This window comes from Suncus etruscus, chromosome 7 (assembly GCF_024139225.1).
Source record: "Suncus etruscus isolate mSunEtr1 chromosome 7, mSunEtr1.pri.cur, whole genome shotgun sequence".
In the NCBI taxonomy this organism is placed as follows: Eukaryota; Metazoa; Chordata; class Mammalia; order Eulipotyphla; family Soricidae; genus Suncus; species Suncus etruscus.
The window spans coordinates 26033780-26056066 of NC_064854.1; the positions used below are offsets into that span (position 1 = coordinate 26033780).

Genomic DNA, 22287 nt, shown 5'->3' on the forward strand with positions numbered 1-22287 from the left:
TGGTCCACATCCTGCATATGTTCTACCACTATGTCACTATAGCACTATCAGAAAGTCCTAGTCTGGACAAATTCGAAGTTTGGGAACCCCTCTATGCTGAAAAAGATGCTAAATTGTAGTAATTTCTTACAAAGGCCAGGAAGATGTTTGTGAGTGAATATTATTTAATTAAATTCATTTATTACATCAATCCAGGTAACTTAGTCAATGCTACATTCAGACGCATCATCCTAGCTATTCAAGTGCAGAGGGTCAGCAGCGGTGAAAAAATGCAAGGCAGGAGTAACAGATGAACATGGTGTTATGTGCTGAGTACACAGAACCTTCTATCCCATCTGCACAAATCACCCAGTTTCACTATCCCATCACAAACACAAGCAGCAGCTCTTGGCTACCAAAACAAGGGTCACCTACGTTGCTGATCTGTTCCTGAGTCCTCTTCAGTCTCTGTAGTTCAGGCGTGTCGGTGACGATGCTAAAACCCCTCCCTTTGCTTTCTTCAAAATCTCTTTTGTACTTGACCTAAGAGGGTGAGAATGGAGAGAGTGAAAACAAAAAGGCAAAGTAAACAGAGGAACCACAAATCCCACTCAGGAAAAGGCCAGGGCCAAAGAAGCTGCTAGAATTGGATACAACTCTATCAGATGATGTGTATCCTGGCAACTAAGCGACACTGTGACTCTAGGTGTGTTACTCTGCTGCTTATACTGCCTGCTTTGATTCTGTAAGAAAAGCAGAAACAACCCCACTGTCTAAAGAATGCTTTCTACCAGGGGATATGGGCAGCTTTAAATACCTCCACACTCATACCCAGCAAGCAAAGTGATAGTTAATATAATCTGCATGGTTCATATCTGTCCCATGGCTAAAGGAGGCAGAGGGAAGAGGAAGTTAAATCTTCTGCTCCCAAATCTCTTGTCAATAAGGACAAGGTACCCTTTGGGACTTGGCCTGTTCTGCAGAGGAGGATCGAATACAAAAGCCACCAGGCGCCCCCTTTGTGCAAAGTTTTCATTTAATCTCATAAGGCAAAGCATATGGATAAGATTATACAAGGCTGTATCGCCAAATGTCAAGTATGCAAATGCTTTTGGAAATATTTATAAAATAGGCCACACCTAGAGATTAAAAAGGCTTCAAGCACATGGCCCAGCATACTGTGTGCTGAGGTACCTAAGATGTTTTCAGTATTTAAATATCTCTTCTAATTACAATCCAGTGAAGCCAAATTTTACAGTTTCCTCAGGGGATGAGAATAGCTAATGCCTAATCTTCCTAGAGCCCTATCTCCTATTATTAGCATAATGGCAATAACTGTCATGGCGGTTAAATGTTCTGCTTATTAATGACTGAAATGGTGATATCACTGTCACTTTTCTTCTTCCTTTAAATGCCCAGAGAGCTGAAAGTATGGAAACATTTTTGTAACCCATCTAATTCCCACTTTACATTCCTAAGTATCAGCCTTGAATGAATGTTTAAATCAATAATTAACAGTTAAGGGACTAATAAAAATACAGAGAAGAAGCCCTCTGTATCAATCTGAGAAGTTTGCTCAGTTGAACACAGAATGACTGTCTCAGTAGAAGCATAACTATATTTAAGTGCACAATTCTCTCAACTCTTATTGACCCTGAGGTCACTGGAATATTTCATTTAATGAGAAAAGCTTGAGGGAAGAAATATAAATATATATATATATATATATATATATACACACACACACACATATATATATCCTAGATGACAATAAACAGAATTATCTGGATTTTCTATCTTGTTTATCTTAAGAATCTCTCATTTTTAGTAATATCTGATTTTTTCCGCCATCTTTTCATTTACATGGATAGAAGTATGTACGCCTTCTCTTTAGTGATTTTCATAAAAATACAGTTCATAAACATGTTGTTTTCTTCCACAGAAAGGACGCAATGAGATTAGCCCTCTAACCCTCAATCTCTCAGCATGTGTGAAGAGAGACACATACTCCAGTACACTGCCATGTTTTATGCCTAACTAAGCAAGCAAGACATTTAGCTTTGCTTGAAATAAGTACTGGGGTGCCGAGAAGCAAAAATAATACAAGGAACATGACAAGCTTATCATAGCAAAAGAAGAAAATTCTGTAAAACGACTTCCAACCTTGTCTCAAAAAAAAAAAAAATACTACCACAAATTATTTTCATGATTGGTATGGGTTTGGATTTATTGTAATGGTAACTTCCAAAGAAAGAAAAATCATCATATTTCAGAATTATGGGATTTTAATGGAAAATCAATCGCCATATATATATGTATATGTGTGTGTGTGTATATGTATATATATAAGAATAGGGTTGAAGAGGGGCTGGAGCGATGGCACAGTGGTAGGCATTTGCCTTGCATGGTGCTGTCCCAGGACTGACCACAGTTCAATCTCCCTGCATCCCATATGGTCCCCCAAGACAGGAGCAATTCCTGAGCACATAGCCAAGAGTAACCCCTGAGTGTCACCGGGTTTGGCCAAAAAACTCAGAAAAAAAAAAAAAAGAATAGGGCTGGGGAGATAGAACAAGGCAAAAGGGTAAGGCATTTGCCTAATGGTGGAACTGGGTTAGATCTTCCAGGTTCCAAGACCTGACAGAAATGATCCCTGAGCTCAGAACCATTAGTAAGTTTGAGCACCACACAACAAGAATCACCTGATTGGGGTATAATCAATGCGACTCTAGTTTGGAAGAATGTACAATTTCATCTCTGTAAATGGCCCAAAGAGTTTTAGGAGGCCCTTTATGATGTAACCCATAACCAAGTCTCAAACCCCCTTGGCACAAAATAATTCAAGCATCAACTTATCTCCCAGACCTAAAGGGAAACTGGACGAGCAGTTAGCCTTCTCTGTCCATACTCCTTCCTATCCACTCACATCTTCTTTCTCAACTTAGGCCTAGCATTAAATGTTACACATGATCATAGGCTGATTCTACTGAGTGTCATTCTTAGAGGTAATGAACATAATAATAAAACAGAAAACTAATGAAGGAAGATTTTTCTCTCCAATCTCATGTGACCCCTTTGCCATCACCCCAGAGCAAACCAGTGGACAGAGACATAATCAAATCTGTGCCCATAAATCCAATTCTCAGACTTTGGCAGGAACTTCAGAAACTATTTTTCTCTGGTCTAGTTGGTTTAGAACATTCTAAATCAAGGGTCTCAAACTCGCGGCCCGCGGGCCATTTGCGGCCCTCCGTACAACATTTTGTGGCCCTCGGCTGGCCTGCAAATATCGCAGTATTCGCGATTATTCGCTTACCGAATAATCGCAATAAAAATTGCATTAGTAAGAAAAAAATCGCATTAAACATTCACATACCCCGCGCACTTCTGTTCGGGGTATGCAAATGTTTAATGCGATTTTTTACGATTTTTTTCTTACTAATGCGATTTTTTATTGCGAATATTTGGTAAGTGAAATCCCTTATGTGGCCCTGCCTCACCCTGACTTTGCCTCCTTCAGCCCCCAGGTAAATTGAGTTTGAGACCCCTGCTCTAAATAAAATAAGAGCAGATAAGATGAGACCCACTCAGAGAGGCAAGAAAAATAAGAGATCCAAAGAAAGTTTCCAATAGCATTCTGGAGCCCCTGGTCAAATTCTTACTAAAGTCAGACATCCAAGCTTGTTAATTAGTTAATTAGTAAGTCCCCACGTTTTCTAGTCAAAACAATTCTGATTAACATGTTCCCGGTACCTAAAATGTGCCTATATAGAGCCTGGAATATTGGTAAATAGTAATCCATTAGTTATTTTTATTTGAGATTTATTTGGGCCCCCATTCATTCAACATATCCAGACCAAATAATTTATATAAGATGGACCCTGTTCCATCTTAAAATGTGCCTTCTTTCTCTACTGGGTTAAGTGGTTTAACTGTCAATATGACCATGTTCTCTGATTTTTTTTTTTTGGGGGTTTGGTTTTTGAGCCACACCTGGTGACACTCAGGGGTTACTCCTGGCTATGCACTCAGAAATCTCTTCTGGCTTGGGGGACCGTATAGGATGCCAGGGGATAGAACAGCGGTCCATCCAAGGTTAGCACATGCAAGGCAGACAGACACCTTACCACTTGCACCACCACTCCGGCCCTATGTTTTCTGAATTTTTGAATAAAGATTGTTTTATCTTTGAATGAAAAAAAAAATCAGGATCAAAGTAAAAGCATGGCTTGAGCTGACCATAACCTAGAATTCTCATTCCTTTCCAGCTGTCCCAACGCTTCTCAGAGTAGATGTTTCCTCCTAAGTACACATTCTAAAACACATTTTAATTATAACATATGCAATATAGCTACAATAGTTCTAAAGTTTACAGTATGTAAGACAAAATTATGTTACCAGCACCACCAAAGCTCCCATAACTCTTCACCATTGCGCCTATGTCACCTCTGGTCTGAACTTATTTGCACTTTTCTCTTTGCTCTACTCAAGTTCTATAATCTAAGGCCAATGAGCAATTTGTCATCATTCAACACTGTTAGTCTCTTGCCTCTGTATATACCACAGATGAGTAAGATCATTCAATATCTGTTCTTTTTCCTTTGACTTATTTCACTCAGCATGATACTCTCCAGTTTCATCTGTATTACATGATTTCACCTGGACCTAGATGAAATCTAAATATGATTTCCTTATCTGTTCATCCATCATTAGGCATTTAGATTGTTTCCAGATCCTATCTATTATTCGAAGGACTGCAATAAATATATGTGTACATACTTTTGGAATTAATATATTTGTTTTGGGTTTATATGCCAAGAAGTGGAATCACTGGCTTGTAAATGATTCTATTCTTATTGGGGAGGTGGGGTGGAAATCTCCATACTGCTTTCTAAGAAGCTGGACCAGATAACACTCTCACCAACAGTGAAATTTTTCACTGAATTTCTGCCAAAAGTGGTTGTTTCCAGTCTTTTTGAAACTGATGAGAGACGATATCTCACTGTTATTTTGATTAGCATTTTCCTGATAATATAAATTTCAATCACTTCTTAACTAACTAGGATAGAGGGTTCCAAACTTATTTGGTCTTCCATTCCTTTTTCAAGAAAGTAAAGAGTCCCTTTGACAATATAGTTTAAGTGGATTAGCAAAAAAGGAATCCCAAATTGCACCAGAGGCTATCACTAACCAGCAGATTGTTCCAGTGACTTGCCCCAGAGAAGCAGTACCACCCTCTTAGGAAGCACTATGAACTGAATGAGATAAGCACAGGAAAGAAAATGGGAGACATTATACAAATACTAAGCATTCTGATCATTGGTTTCTCTTGACTTGTAAGAATTATCTAAAGTTTTCAAGGTGATATAAAAAACAAACCTTCTAAAAGTATCTGGGAAACTGTGATTTACAAATAGCAAAATAGCATATTAAGAACACACCATCACCCATCAAAAAATGGAGATAAAAGATGAGTATAAAGTTTTTCAAAGAAGATATCCAAATGACCAAAAGGCATATAGAAATGCTCTATAGCATTAATGATCATAGGAATCAAAACAATGAGATATCACATCACATCAAAGAGACTAGCACTCATCACAAAGAACAAAAATAACCAGTGTTGATGGATGCGGGGATAAAAGGGGACCTCATTCGCTGCTGGTGGGAATATACATTGACCCAGAATTTTAGAAAACAATGTGGACATTCCACAGAAAATCTAGAAATTGAATTTCCATATATATGACTCACCAATTCTGCTCCTGGAATATACCCTAAAACCCCCAAATTATAGCACAGAACAAACATCTGTATTATTCACCATAGCCAAATGCCCAGAAACCGGTGAGTGAATAAAAAAAAGTGATGGCACATTACACAGTGGAGTACTGTGCAGATGTTAGAAAAAATAAAATCATGAAATATATTGATACATGAATGGACATGGAGAGTATTGTGTTGAGTGAAATGAATGAGAGAGAAGGGTAGACAGAATGATTGCACTCATTTGTGAGATATAAAGAAACATAACATGAGAACAATACCCAAAGACAACAGAAATAAAGGCCTTTTTCCTTAGTAGAAAGTTTGCCACATTGCCGATTGCAGTTAGGGAAGAGAAGGGACCACTCTGACAATGATAGTGGGAAGCAATAACTGGCCAAGAACTGGGTGGTGGAAGTAGGTATAGTGATATGCATAATACCTTTTCAGTATTCCAAACCACAAAGCCTAAAAGGAAACAAAGTGTCTGTCATAGAGGCAAATTTGGGGGCATGAAGGATACTGGAGGCATGTATAGAGGGAGGTAGAAACTGGTAAAGGGATGAGTGCTGTAACATCACATGACTCAAATTCAGTAGTGAATGACTTTATAATTTTGTATTTCATAATGATTCAGTGATATATTTTTCAAGAGTAGGGAAAAGTAGCCACCATTAACTTTCATTCATAATTTTAGGGGAGGTTGTTTTGGGGGCACACCAGGGACACTCAGGCATTACTCTTGGCTCTGCACTCAGAAATTACTCCTAGCACCCTTGAGGGACTATACAGAATGCCAGGAATCAAACTCAAGTTGGCTTCATGCAAGGCAAACCCCTTCCCCATTGTGCTATAGCTCTGGCTCCTTTATTCACAAGTTTTTCTAAAGCTAGTCTAGAGCAGAAACGTATTTCTTACTGGATTTGTGCCAACAATCAGACTCACACAACCTCACCATAAGTACTCCAGATGTCATCTGGTGACTACACAGGTGCCCAACTGTGCAGAGGCAACAGACAGTCTGCTTGGCCAAGAGTCATGTCCAGACTTTGCAAAAACATAAGAACTGTGTGAAAAGTAATTTTATAAGATGACCTGTCATGACTCCCTACCCTCATTTCCATGGGAAGCAATGTCTGTTTCCATGGGAAACAATCATTGACTCATCAAACCTCAGATTCTCTTTTGTGGTTCTCACAGTGGTAGGGACCTCATGGAGCAGTTATCATGAAGTCGCTTTCACCACAGTTTTCATCTAGAATGCCCAGACTTAGCAACAAAGTCTTATACATCTTGCTAATCCCAGAATTTAGCATAACATCAAACCCATGAGCATCACATCATAAATGAATAATAAAGGTAAAAAGAAAGAGAAGGAATGGAGAAAGAGAAAGGGAGAGAATGAAAAGAGTCAGAGAAAGGGAATGCAGTCCAGATCCAGAGAAGGGAGGAAGAAAATTCATATGTGGAATCTAAAAGTGATTCTATTTATTTGAAACACTTGGAGAATAAAAGTGGGGGAGAAGAGGAAAGGGATACGTCAAGAAAAAGATTGAAAGTAAAGTAAGAAGCACAGATCAAAGATTAAACTTGGAAAGAAATTTCTAGCTAAAGTATTTATGAGTCTATTCAACTGCTATAACAAAAATCCCCTAAGCCAGATCACTCAAAAACATAGGCTACAGGGGCCGGAGAGATAGCATGGAGGTAAAGCATTTGCCTGGCATGTGGAAGGACAGCGGTTCTAATCCAGGCATCCCATATGGACCCCCGAGCCTGCCAGGAGTGATTTCTGAGCGTAGAGCCAGGAGTAACCCTGAGCGCTGCTGGATGTGACCCAAAAACAAAAAACCAAAAATAAAACATAGGCTACAAACTAGGCAGCATCAAAGCTCTCTGAATACTGGAGCTGAACCAGATACGTGTAATGGGCCAGTTGTAGGATAGGCAATCTGGTGGCTTCGCTTCCTCCCTAAGCATCCACAAGGAAATAACCTTGTGAGGAGCACAAAGACCAAAAATATACTTAGGCCTGTCTAGGGGTTCTGGCCTTCTCAGACATGCGCCAGGAATGATGCTCACCAACTCTAGTCAGTATGAGAAGGAAGGTTCCAGAAGAAGACAGAAGTGAACCACTGTCCTCCATTAGAGAAATGCCAGCCAAGGGAAAAAGTTTAGTTTTCTAGAGATATGTTCCTTTAAGACTAAATAAAGCCATTTGAAAATGTGTTTTTCAATTTGACATGAGAAACCCAATACACCATTATATTATCCAATACTCCTTCAGAAATAATTTGGAAACTTTAATTTCTGACATTCAGGGCCGGAGAGATAGCATGAAGGTAAGGCGTTTGCCTTTCATGCAGAAGGTCATCGGTTCAAATCCTGGCGTTCCATATGGTCCCCCGTGCCTGCCAGGAGCAATTTCTGAGCATGGAGCCAGGAGTAACCCCAGAGCACTGCCGAGTGTGACCCAAAAACCACACAAAATAAATTCTGACATTCAATATGTATATACATAGAAAGGTACATATATTTCAACATACAGATTTATCTTTGTGGTAAACTAATTTGAACCCTAATTCTTTTTTTAATAGTTTTATTGTGGTCAAAGTGAATTACAAATTTTTCACAGTAATATTTAAGGCACATAGTGACAATGAATGAGGGGCATTCCCACCATCAGTGTTGTCCTCCCTGTACCCCTGTTCCCAGCATATATCCCATATCTCCCTCTTTTGACCCCGTAATGCTAGTGTAACTGTTCCCCACTTGTACAGCTTGTAGATTGGGTATCAATTCTGTTGTCATTGACTTTGTTGAACCCTAATTCCTAATTGTAATATTAATTTGTTCTAAACATGCTAACACTCCTAATCCCCAGCTATATAATATGGAAAAAAATAAAGTGTAAGCTACATAGTATTTGGAGGCTTAAAAGAAGTAATTGTGAAACCATCAGCCACAGTATGCTCTTCATAGGTAGTTAACTCTAGTCATTTCCTCCTTCTTAAACTAAAAAATACTTCTATTTTCTCAGTATAGGCATTTCTGCCAAATGTGTGCACTCAATACTATTTGGTGGTTGGAGGCATCATCCATTAGTATTCACAATTTAAACAGAAAAAGTTTGGAAGCTGAGTTGGTTCTGTGCCAGTTTTTGAAAAAAAAAAAAACAAAACTCATGTAATTAAAAAGAAAAAGCACAATGATGTGAACTGAAAACTTATTTGGTAATTCTGAGATATAATATCTCTCTTCTCAAAGCTACAAGTCTCATATACTTAGGAATACCATAACATCAATAAATGAAATAAAAGTCAGCCAAAAGATGGACCACTCTCAGGCAGAAGGAAGTCAAGTGGAACCAGAGACCAGTGCATTGTTGAACAACAAACTGAAAAGAGATTAAATAAGTCTCATTAGTGAAATCAGTATTGGACATTTTCTACAGCCCACAGAAATCCTTCAACTCCAACACCTGGACACACTGACTAATATGTCCCTATCACACTGCTTATGTTATCAAAAATACAGCAACCTAAATCTCTATCCACAAGAGAAAGAATCCATGACTGTATATCCATACAATGCCCTACAACCCCTGAGTGAAAATAAGTGAACTATGTCTACATGAATCATTAAGAATGGTTGTTCAGGTAGAAAAGCTAAAACCTTAAGCATCCATGGTAAGTAGAAGGGAAGAAGGGACTTGAGAAGCTCAGTGTGGGGGTGAGGAGGATGTGGCTGGAGGTTAGTTCTGCTAATAGGGGAGACAGAGACAAGAGTTCCATGTTTCAGCTTCAAGCTCTTAAACTGGAAAACAGACACAGGCATGATTTTGTTATCATGCTCTTGAATGCATAAAAGTTCCTTCTTTTATACTGATCAATTAATTTTCAAAAAATACATTCAAAGAAAGAGGAGAAAGAATTTTTAGACAGATGAAGAGATTGAGGCTTATACAAATTAAATAAAATATGAATGATGAGATTAAGAAAATATGGAAGTAGAAATTCCACTGATATTTTCAATCACCTTCAAATGCATCTTAGGTAAGAATAATAGTACAGTGGGTAAAACACTTGCTTGCCTTGCATGGAGCCAATCTGGATTCAATTCTTGGCATCCCCTGAACATTGCCAGGAGTAATTTCTGAGTGCAGAGCCAGGAATAACCCCTGAGCATCACTGGGTATGGCCCCCAAACTATATATATTTAATCAAAATAAAAATTTATCTTGAGTTTGTTGTGTGGGATATTCAGGAAATCCTGGTAATCTAGGGGACAGACATGAGGCATGAGAAGCTCAGAATCAAACCCAAGACCTCACACATGCAAAACACTCACTTTCCTATTGAGTCAAATGCCTGGTTCAAGACTTGGGTTTTTTCATAAATGCCAAATAAGTTATTCAAGAACATCTATAAGTAGAATATAAATTAGTTACTCTGATTTCTGCTCCCAGTCCTCTCTCTCCTGGATTATTGTAAGGGGTCCAAATATTGCCTTAATCCAAGTTTCAAGTCAATTTTGCAACATACTATTACACTATTTTTTCCCGCTATTTGGTAATTTAGGGCTGGGAGCAGACGGGAAAGGAAGCCAGGGCAGAAATCAAGGAAACGCTATTTTTAAAGGAACTGATCTTGTTAGACTATATTTCATGGGTACCTGAAATCTACAGGAATGTTTACTGCTAGTTTTGTGCTTTATTCAAAGTTAAAATTTTCCAGAGACCAGAAAGCTAGTACAGACAGAAAACTTGCCTTGCACACAGCTAACCCCAATTTATCACCACATGTACCCTGAGACTGGCCAGTAGAAATTCCTGAGTACAGGACCAAGAATAAGCCCTGAGCACTGACAAGTATGGCCCAAAATCAAAAGAAAAGTTTCCATTTGATAATAAGATACAATCAAACCAATGACATGAAAGACAGCTTATATTTATTCCAGCAGACAGTGAGTTTTAACTTAACCTGCAGAATTTAGCACTCAGTAACATAATGGTTTGTATAGCTCCATCAATGGGTTTTAAAGTAGTGAAGACTATAGGCAGATTCTTGTTTCTGTCTGTATTTTTCCTGATGGCATGCAGATAAAAAAAAGCCTAAAACTATATTATGATTGATTATTACTAAGTTTTTCACTTTGTAAAAGTCTAAAAGGTTGAAAATTGGATAATTTGACAAACCTAGAGGAGAATTTAAAAAGTACAAAGGAAAATATGTTGAACAGGTTTTTAACTCAAGTTGAAGTTCATTCTTAACAAATGTTAAGTCAAATGAGTTTGAAAGCAAATTTGCTTCTTTATAAATTAATCTCATACTTTTTCTGTTTATGGTTAATTAAATAAAATTACATTTTAATTGTCATCTACAAGATCATTAAAAAGCAGTAAAATAATTTTCATAGATTTCTAAGCTATCTAATGCATTTACAAAGATATTTAGTGATATTTCAGATTTGTTCTCATTGAATATATGATGGCAATCTAATTTTATCAAAGTAGGGGTTCCTTAATAAATAAAACACTGCAATCTAAATGTATAGTAGGAAAAAAAAGTATTCTGAATACATCACAAAGCACAACCTAATTTCATAATGAGTTCAGATTAAAATCACCGTGACAGGCGAGGTGGCGCTAGAGGTAAGGTGTCTGTCTACCTTGCAAGCGCTAGCCAAGGAAAGATCGTGACCGCGGTTCTATCCCCTGGCATCCCATATGGTCCCCCCAACAAACAAACAAACAAACAAACAACAAAAAAAAAAAACAAATTAAATTCACCACTAAGACATAGAATGTAGCAGTTGTAGAAGAGTTTAGTGGCCAACCACTCAGGCTCAAGAATTCGAATGTGCAGGGCAAAGAGAGAGTCCAGCAGGTAAAGTAGATACATCAAAAATGCCTGCCAAGTTAGATTCCCAGCATACAATGTGTCCTGAGCTCTTTCACATGTGTCCCTCGGAGGCCCCCAGCACCACTGCTGGCAATGCCACATCCTAAGGAACTTGCTCTGAACCCTCAACCTGCTTAACTTAGGATCATTACTGGGACCCACAGGCCTCCTGAACATTGCTTGGGAGTCAACCCCTCAAAAAATAAGAAAAAGTTCAACTACTATTCTGTGGTCCTTGGATCTACCTCCTATTAGTTGTCTGACCTGAGAAGAGCTCCTAACTCCCTCTGAACCTCTCTCTTCCCCTATTTCTAAAAATAAGTATTAGTAGGTCCCCAAGATATAGCACTGGGGTCCTCAAAACAAGCACAGCTGCTTGTCTTACATGTGGCTGGTTGGATCCCAGGCACCACCAGATGGTCCCAAAACCCAAAATCAAGTAAGCATAATTATAATCCAATATTGACAGCACTTTGGGGAGAACTTTAATTCCCATAACTTATTGACTTCTGCTAACTCCTACACTTAGCTTTATACCCAGCAGGAGAGCAGAGCCAGATGGAAAGGGCAGCAGCCAATGTCCAGAATTCAGTGACCCTGCGTACACTGATTGACCTGACCCGTAGCAAAGCACCTGCACTAAGAACAAGAGGGAACATGGAAATAGGGATGAAGGAAGGCTGATACTGGCAGTGGGATTGGTACTGGAGGACTGTATGTGTGAATCCCAACTGTGACTAACTTTGTAAATCATACTGCCTTAATAAAGAATTAATTGTAAATGTTAAAATGTCATCAATAAGCAAAAGGAATATAGAACCAAAGGGATATTTCTTAGTGGGATAAGGCCCTCAGACTTGCTTGAGAAAAAGTCACTTGCTCATTATCTGCCTTGGAACCTGTGATGACCCAGAGCAGACAGCAATTATCACCCAAAGACTTAGTTTAACACAGTGCACAAAGTTGTTTCTTTGAGGTGTTGTTGTTTTGGTTTGGTTTGATTTTGGTGTAGCACCTTGTCATGTTCAGGGATACTCCCAGCTCTGTGCTTGAGTGGTGCTCAGGGGACCGTGCAATGCCAAGGACTGAACCAGGACATACCACATGTAAAGCCTGGACTCAAGGCCTTTCACAAGGTAAAAAATGTTTTGCATGTGGCAGGCCCTAAGCCAAGCTCTAAACTATAGCTATTTTTTTAATTTTTAAAAATTACTTTATTTAAACACAGAGTTTACATAGTTATTCATAATACAGTTGTGGTTTCTTTTCCACAGTAACAAAGTTGTTCATGATTATTCAAGTTTCAACCTAGCTCTTTATTCCTTTATGGAGACTATTATGCTGAGAAAAATAAGTTAGAGGGAGGTAAACACAGAATAGTCTCACTCATCTGTGGGAGTTAAGGAAAATAAAAGACACTATACTAATAATACCCAGAGACAATAGAGATGAGATCCAGGAGGACCAGACCATGATACAAAGAGTGGTGGCCACAGTTAGCAAAATAACAACCATGACAACAGTAGAGAGAGATATATACAATGCCTTCTCGAACTTGCAAGGGATGGGGGAGGAAGGAAATGGGAGACATTGGTGGCAGGAAAGTTACACTGGTGAAAGGGTTGTGCATTTTAAGGCTGAAACCCAATTATGAACATGTTTGTAACCATTGTGCTTAAATAAATAAATTATTCTAAAAGTTATAATAATAAATAAATATAATTCAATAAAAATCGTGGAAGTTGGCAAGAGAGGCCAAGTAGACATGTTTTAATCTCTGAATAATCTTAATTTAGGAATAGTTTTTACCGAAGTCCTTGTTTCACTTACACATTTCACAGTCCATGGGAGCCCAGCTATTTGAGAAGCAGGAATAAGTTGGCATTGCCAGAGAGCCAGGTGGTTCCACTGTTTGGAAACCATCTGGTCTGAGTTTTCTCTTTGTCAGCACCATCAATACTTCAGTAGCAAGAGCTATTATAGGGATTGTGTGTGTTTCGTTTCTTTAAATAAACTCAAACAAAACTACCCTGAATATAAATTCATTATTTCTTTGTGCTTGCAGAGCTTTGTAAAAACTCTGTTGGGAGATATTATATTTGCATACCTACATTCATCCTGTAACTTCACAAACCCAAGGGACAAAATGCTAGATGCATACTTCTACTTCTCAGCATCTTGTGGTCACTTTAAAATTTTACAAAGCAACCACTGTCCAATCCATCAGGAGTGCCATGAAGAATTTTTCTGTGAGGTACAAGTCAAGCAATAGCTATAGATTCTATGTGAGCTGTTAAGAAATTTAGAACTGAGAAAAACAGAGGGTGGGTGTTATTTAAAGCAACTGAGGTGAAAACAAGCAAACAAATTCAAAAGTATTCTAAGAAATAACTTATCCATCTGACTGACTCCTCATGCAACAGACAATAGGACAAACCAGTGAGCAAAACTTGACAGCTCATTGTCTGGTCTGTAGAACCCAGAACCTGAGCTGGCTGCAAAGCATAGGGGCCCTTACCTTCACCTAAAAGAAAGAAACATACCTGCTGAAAATACTAAGCTGTCTGCGAGACACCTATGGAAACAGACAGTGGCATTAATAAACCTTGTCTTCTAAGACCTTAATCTCTGCTTCAGTCAAAGATAAAGTGTCGAGGCCCAGATGTTTTTAATCAGAACTCCCCAAGTCCAATCTCCCTAAATGCCAGCATCCCCCTGCCAAAGGCCGGCCTCCATTCCATTGCCCTTTAGATAGAAGCCGGAAGTCACCATGTCACATTCCCTTAAGAAGGGACAAATTAAAGAGGTTCAAGTCCTGACCTCAAGTGAAAAGAGAAAGAAAGTGAGGCTGGAAGAGACTTTCCTTTCTTCTGTCACCGGGTCATCCTCATCCCCTCTCTACGCACCCATGTTTGCCCTGTCAAATTTGCTTTGCTGCCTCAGCAGCTGACATCTAAATCATTTGACAGGCACATAACCTTATCAAATTTCTAGCTAGAGTACAAATAGAGGTAACAAACCATAGCCCCTGGAATTGATAACAGCACACACACAGAGCCACGAGGCTATGATGGCAGGAGAGGAGACAGCCACTTGCAAGACCCCTGGCCTGGAAACCCAAGAAGAGGAGGAGCCTGCGCCAGATAAAGGCTGATTCCACCAAACCCAATCATCACTTCAATTCTTCTGGCGGAGATTGAAGCAATCAAAAGGTCCCTCACCAGGGGCGAAAAACATTGGGAAATCAGTGGCGTTTGTCGTGTTCAACCAGCATTTAAACTTAAAAGGCAAACAGAACAAAAACAGCAGAATGGGATCTTTGAAAGTCCCTGGCAACCATCTTTTGCCCAAATACATTGTCAGAGGCTCAAATGCCATTTCTTAATTCTACAGTGGCATGCAAAGAATAATAAGTAAATCCCTGGCTTTATCTGTAACTCGAGCTCAATTTCCTCTGCTTGTCTCCAGTGTCTGCTCAGGAATAAATAAGGAAAATTGCTTTGCCATTAAAGAATATTGTGAGTCAACAGATTGCATTAAAAAATCAATTTTAAGTTGCAATGTGAAACAACTCCTTTTTAAAAAATCTGTTCTTTTGGTTGAAGTGTTCTGAGTTTCTGATACTTCTAGAAAATACTATAGAAGAAATTAAGGAAACAAATATGGCTAAATATACATAATTAACCATCTCCCAATTGAAGGACAGATCTAAAGGCTTTTGTTTTTGTTTTCATTTTTTAAGCACACTTGGTGGTGCTCAAGGGTTATTTTTGGCTCTATACTCAGAAATCACTTCTGGGAACCAGAACTATAGTACAGCAGGTAGGGCGCTTGTCTTGCATGTGGCTGACCTGAGTTCGATCCTCAGCATCCCATATGGTCCTCTGAGCCAGGCTCGGAGCCAGGAGTAACCCTTGAGCACAGGGGTAGAAAACAGAATATCCTCGGCTTGAAGTTCAGTGTTTGTTATTCTTTGGTCTCCTTGCCAGTCTTGTATTCAGTTATTCCCCCTCTTTTGGCAACAGACTTTGGAAAACTCAGTTGCCCCAACTCTACAAAAGAAGACTGGGATGCTCTGGCCTCAGTGATTAGTGGGGCCATAAACAACGCTGCCCAATCAGGACCAGAGAGCACCAGTGACATCACTAGGAGGCCTTCTTTGGAGTACCTTCAAACAATAATGTAGCAGCCATTTTAAGGCTCCATGAGGGAAACCAGCTTGAAAATGGAACTGTCCCTTTGGATACAAAACTGTGAGATGGAGACACGCTGGACCCTGAGATACTCTCTCAGCCTTACATGCTCTTCTGCTCCTAAAAGCCAGTGTCAGCCACCTGGGCTTCTCAGATACCTGAGCCAATATTCCTACTGCCAGGTGGGGTTGACTTTTCTGGCACTTGCAACAAAAAAACGAGTTTTAATTGACTTGCTCATATACATTTTGTTGGCATATAAAATACCTAAATGGGTTTTAGAGCCTGCCCGATTACTTTCCTCTCAGCATCATACCTTTCATCTGTCAGGCCAAGGCCCAACACAGCTGTTAGTGATCAGAGCTCAATTACCCACACTAAGAGAAAAGTGATTTTGCGCATCTGAAACAGTGGATAGTTGGAAATCATTTGCATATGGTTTGGGATCTATCATACAGTTCAAGAAACAAACAAGAAAATGTCATGAAACATTATTTAAATAATCTTTGAACAACTTTTCAAATGGGAGTCCCTTCCCCTAAATAATTCTAGCTTTGTATTTCACAGTTAAGCTTTAGGCAGAAATTCTCTTTTCCAGTATTTAGAAATACTTAAGCAGAGTAAATAATATTATAGCTAAAATATTTCAAGTAATTTTCAGGAAAAGGGATTGTTCCTCAACTATCAAAAACAAGGTGATTATGACTTATCTCTATAAAGTCACTATTTCTATTTTCTCTTCATGGATAGTTTCTCCAGCTCAAAATTTCTCAGAGCCTCAAAACAGGGCAAGCATTCTATTTATAGCCTCTGAAAACCTTTTTTTTTTTTATCATTTTCTGAAATATATTTAAGTCTTACTTTCTAAAAATTATTTATTTATTTATTTGTTTTTGTTTGGGGGTCACAACCGGCAGCACTCAGGGGTTACTCCTGGCTCCACACTCAGAAATCGCTCCTGACAGGCTTGGGGGAACATATGGGATGTCAGGATTCAAACCACTGACCTTCTTTCTGCACGCAAGGCAAACGCTTTACCTCCATGCTATCTCTCCAGCCCCTAGTTTCTAAAATTTAAACATTGTTACTATCCTCCTTATAAAAATTGTTTTACTTCCTAGTCATTTTGAAATTTTATTTTTTGATATTGGCTTTGTTCAGATATGATGGTGGAAAGACATACTCTAAACTACCTTACCAATAAAATCATGTGTCAGGTAAGAAGACCAAATTTTAGATGGATTTGAACAGGGAGACACTAGGCAAAGTGAAAAACAGAAAAACTGCAGCACAGGCACTAGAATGTTGTGCACATAATCCAAGATGAGTGCATGGGAGGACGGAGAATCTGCTTTCAAGAACAGGATTAGAATAGGGGCTTCTACCATAGCTACTTAGCAGCCTCCCTACAAATCCTGCTTTTCCTTGTAAGGTAAGAAAAGTGAATGAGATTAACTCATCACTATAGATCTCAAGAATGTAAACCATTTTGATTCATTTTATAAGTTATCTAGTAACTTAATCTTGAAATATAGTGAAAGCAATTATCCGAGACAGTTCTTGATTACAAATAATATATAAGGATGTTTCTACTGTAAACGTGTAAACTAAACATCAAACGTGACTTCATTTGGATATACGTTAGAATTACTTTTAGAAAATTATCAGAGAAGCAGAGGGGGTTTTCTGATTAACCTTCAGCTAACTCTTAACATGAACTTGAGTGGAAATTTTCCTTAAATCTCCAAGTCTCTTGAGCAATAAACATACCAGTTGTTCTGAAATGTAAAGAGCTGTGCCTCAAATATTTATTTCTAAGTACTAACAGGCATCCACTGATACTCTGTATCCCTGATCTCTAATGCATGCAGGGAAGTGAAGAATTTTCAGTAATTGGCTTTTCCAAGGACAGAACTCAAAATGTAGGTCTCATTAATAGATTAGTTGAGCCAACTGGTCAACTTACCACAAACTAATGAGACTTAAGGACTTACTTCTGTAAAGACTCTCTTTGAGAAAGACTATATATTTAATATGCACAGGAAGGGGCTAAAAGCCTAAACAAATCACATGCTAAGAAATACCAGTTTCTTATTTTTAACTCTAAGTTATACTTTAGTCAATCAAGTCCTATTTTAAGTGCCTTTGGGAGTTGGTATTTAAAAGTTTATTACAGTAATTATCTTCTTAAAGACAAAGTAATTTATCCTAATTTACTTATTTGTAAAGAATATTAGTTTACTCAATAATTAATTTTTAATCAAAACCCATAAAGAAGAGGGAAACGTTCTTATATTGACATTCTTCCTTAAATACATTTAAAAATCTGGCAGTTTGCTTTGGTTTTGGTTTGGGCTTTTGGTTTTTTTATGTTTGTTTGTTTTAGTGTCACACATGGCAATGCTCAGGGATTACTCCTGCCTCTTTGCTCAGAGATCACTCCAGGCAGGCTGGAGGCAACATATGAGATGCCATGATTGAACCCAAATCAGCTGCGCTAACAAAAAATACCTTCAAATAAAAAAGAGGCCAGAGTGGCCTTGCATGCGACCAACCTAGGTTTGGTCCCCAGCATCCCACATGGTCCCCAAATCTGCCAGGAGTAATTTCTAAGCACAAAGTACTCCCTGAGAATAATTTTTAAATGTAGAATTACCCTCCCCTCAAAATCACATGTGGGCCAAAGCAAATGGTAGGGTACTTGTTTTACATGCAACCAACCTGATCAGTTCCTGGCAGCCCATCCCCTGAGCCCAGTCAGGAATAATCTCTGGTTTAGCCAGGTATAAGCCTTGAGCACTGTGGGAAGTAGCTCAAAAAAAAATAAACCACCAAAAAAAAATAATAATTTTTAAATTAAAATTATTCTGTAAATCACTAAAAATTATATTTAGAATAAGCTTACAGAGACCACACAAGTAAGAATCTCATATCAAACTTGTATAAGCTGCATTGGTTTTAATCATCATTTAAAATCAAACCACTATAATATTATCATTATTATGTTAAAAATTTATGTTAAAGAATTTTTCCGGGGAGTCTAGCAGGAGGAGGCTTGGCAAGCCCACGCCATGCCGGAGGCCTGCTTGGCCAGGCCTAGGGGGGGTGCGGGACTTGGGTAACCCCAGCACCCCTCTGCCGCCTTGCTCCAGATCTCCAGGGCTTCCCCGGGCCACACGCCTGGGCAAGCCGGTGAGTTGGGTCCCTTGGTGGAGCCTGAAGGTACCCTAGGCCTTCCCCCACTATCCATGCGGCTCCTTAGGGAGGGTCTGGGTGGGGCTCTGAACCTCTGGTCTCCCAGCTTCTTGAAGGATCTCTCCTTCCTGGGAGCCGGGAGTCTAGCAGGAGGAGGTTTGGCTGGCACTGGTAATCTCTGTCCAGTCTACATTCTCAAAATCGCGCGGGGGCTATCGCCCCCGCGCGCACAAGAAACATTAATAGTACTCTCACAAGAAACATTAATAGTACTCACTATCATTGAATTATGTTTTTATGTATGCAGAATGTCCATTTTGTACTCTGCCCTTTTGCATACCCCTTCATAAGTTCATATTTCTCTTTAACTTCTTTATCTCCTATCATCATTACTCCTTTTTTACCCTTTCTAACTTAAATATTGTTGAGTCCTAATTCACAGACCAAAGTGGTGCCCTAGAGTTAATACCCACCCAACTATTTTAAAAGGCATAAAAATGACGCATATCTTTTCAACATTTTATGGGTGTTTTCTTTGACGGCTATAACTTTTGCTAAATACTTTCTTATACAGTGATGATCCCCCCCCATGTTTTTTATCTTCTCTTTGTGAACTGCTCAATATGGAATTTGGTGTGAAAGAATCCCTCAGTTTAATACTTATGTTTGAACCAAGTCATGGGTCTTGTTGGAAATGTTCTTATGTCCCCATATATCTGATAGCACCACGTGGCTTTATTACTTGTTTGCGTAGGCACACTAACATGGGAAAATACTATACATACCAATAAGTTCTTATCTAATAGAAATGGGAACACACACATTGCTTCTCGGCCTTTTGGCTAAGATCAAGTGTAGAAATGGGAACACACAAATCTTGTAGTGCAATGAGACCTTACACCTTGAACATTGACATAAAGACCTGGCACAGGCCTCAGAAGAATGGGCATTCTCCATTTACCCCTTGATCTACAGAAGACATTTACAAAACATCCAAGGTTGTATATAACATCACCCGGAGGCATTCCTGTACCAGGGACGACCCTACAGCTGCTCTGACATCGATCTACTCAAAAGAGACATCCCTTAACACTGAGAAGACAACAAGAACAATGACCTGCTTACTGGACAGGGCTTGCTGTATTGCCCCTTTATGGTGAGGTTTGTCTATAACATCACCTGGAAGCAATCCTCTACCACGGAAGACCCTACCACTGCTCAGACATCGTCCTGCTCAAAAGAGACTTCCCTTAACACTGAGAAGACTTAACAACAACAACCTGCTTACAGGACAGGGCTTCCTGCATTCCCCTTTCATGGTGAGGTGAAACGAGAAGGCACTCCACATCATGACTTCAATTTAGGACATGCAGATTCCAGAATCTTTAATACAGAAACATGAGACCGACAACAGAGACTGTGTGATAAGTGTGTTGGCGCTACGGACAATGTCTTGGAGCGAACAATAACTTTCCTGAGGCCTAGAGCTGGTCTTATGCCAGGAAACTTCAGGGGTAGGATCTCTTTGTATTTAGGCCAAGGCTATTCCTTTCCATGCCTCTCATATTTTGGTGGGCCTATGCAAACAACAATTGCCACTCTAACACCGTTTTTACTGTGCTCCTTTGACTCTAATCCTTAAAACACACCCACTTAAAATTTGAGGTTAACTTAAGCTAATATGCATGTACATGGAAATGTAAAAAATACTATGCCTCTAATGTTTAAGGAGTTACGTAAGTTTGATGGCTTTAGATTGCCTTGTGTGCTGTTAAGAAATATTATAATGTGCTACAATCTGGGGACTTGAGGGACAAAGTAATTGCACATGGATTCTGTTTTATTTATCTTAACTTTCTTTGGTGAAAGTTCAAAGTTAAGATATCAGCAAGGGGACTTCTGATAATTATGTTATGGGTGATTGTCCTTCCACTGTAACTTTACCTTATCCTCTTTCTTTGCATCTTTTGTTCTCATAATTCATAATAAAAAATTATAAAACTGAAAAAAAAAGAATTTTTCCAAGTTATCCCAAAAAATGTGTCTATCATCTTCTTTTACAAGGTCCAAGGGACAAAACCAAATAACCAAATAATCCAGTAGAATAGGATGCTATTTGTTTTGAATACAAAACAAAATAAAATATTGAACTAAAATAATTATTTCTCCAAAGACAAATAACTAAAAAGTTTGAACTCAATACAAGGGAAAAATATATTTCAGCAAGAGTTGACAATGAGCTGTTTTTACTCAATAAAATTTTAAATTCAACCTCTTTAGGCTAGGAAAGAGCATACATAGGAATGTTCTATAAAACAGGGTTACTCCCTTCATTCTGGTATTGAAAACCTCCCCCTGACTTCTTGGGCACTGATACCGTAATGCCCACTGGCCCTTTACTCCCTGTGCAAAAATTACTTTTGCTTTTACCCTCTAAGGAAAATGCCAGGCATTTTTAGAACGCCCTTGTGTCTCCCTGGATCCTGGCAACTTCTTTTACGGAAGCAAGAGCCAAGAGGAACATAGGTGCCTTATCCTTGGAAAATTGTGTTTAATAATACTGTTTTAAATCAGGCTCTGTGACACTCTAATAAGATTATCCCCACATAAAATACCAGAACATGAATCTACTTTATTACCATAAAATCTCAATATACGCTGCTAATTAAATATCAAGCTAGCATCAGCAAAAATTCTCCCTGAATCCTGCCACTCACTTTACTTAGAAACATGCATGGGAGTAAAAACTCTTCTGTTGCACTTGACTAAAAGCAGAAACAAACAAAGAGGCCTCCCAAACACATTCCACAATGACAGAGTCATCTAGGCTAAATGTTCAATATTCAAGATGGGGAAAAGCACTGAATACTAAAACATATATAAGCTATGACTAAAATGATTTAATAAAAAAAAACCCTTGTTTCTATATATTAGGGAACTTGGAAGAATTTTTTAAATTTTGCCATGGTTACAAGGTTGTTTAGACTACAAGGAATTTTTCACTAATAAAGTTGTTCATGACTGAGTCACAGTCATATATTGTACAACAACCTTAACCAGAGCAAATTTCTTACCACCAATGTCCCCAGTTTTGTTCTCATCCTCAATTTTGGGAAGAAATTTTTAAGTGGTGATGCATTGGATTCTTGGGTAGTGGGATTCTGCATGGTTTTACATTTTTATTTTCATATGACTATTATAAAATTATTTCTGTGCTAAGTTTAAAGTATAGATACACATGATCCTTTAGG

The 22287-nt window shown here is 38.7% G+C and overlaps 1 protein-coding gene across 3 annotated transcripts in view; it reads right to left on the reverse strand.

The window, feature by feature from the left end:
- Positions 1–22287, reverse strand: part of NEBL (nebulette) — a 380095-nt gene that overhangs the window by 173109 nt on the left and 184699 nt on the right. For all 3 annotated transcript variants that reach the window (XM_049777820.1, XM_049777821.1, XM_049777822.1), the window contains exon 4: positions 415–522. In XM_049777820.1, the coding sequence (XP_049633777.1) occupies positions 415–522 (108 nt within the window). The remainder of the gene's footprint in view (positions 1–414; positions 523–22287) is intronic.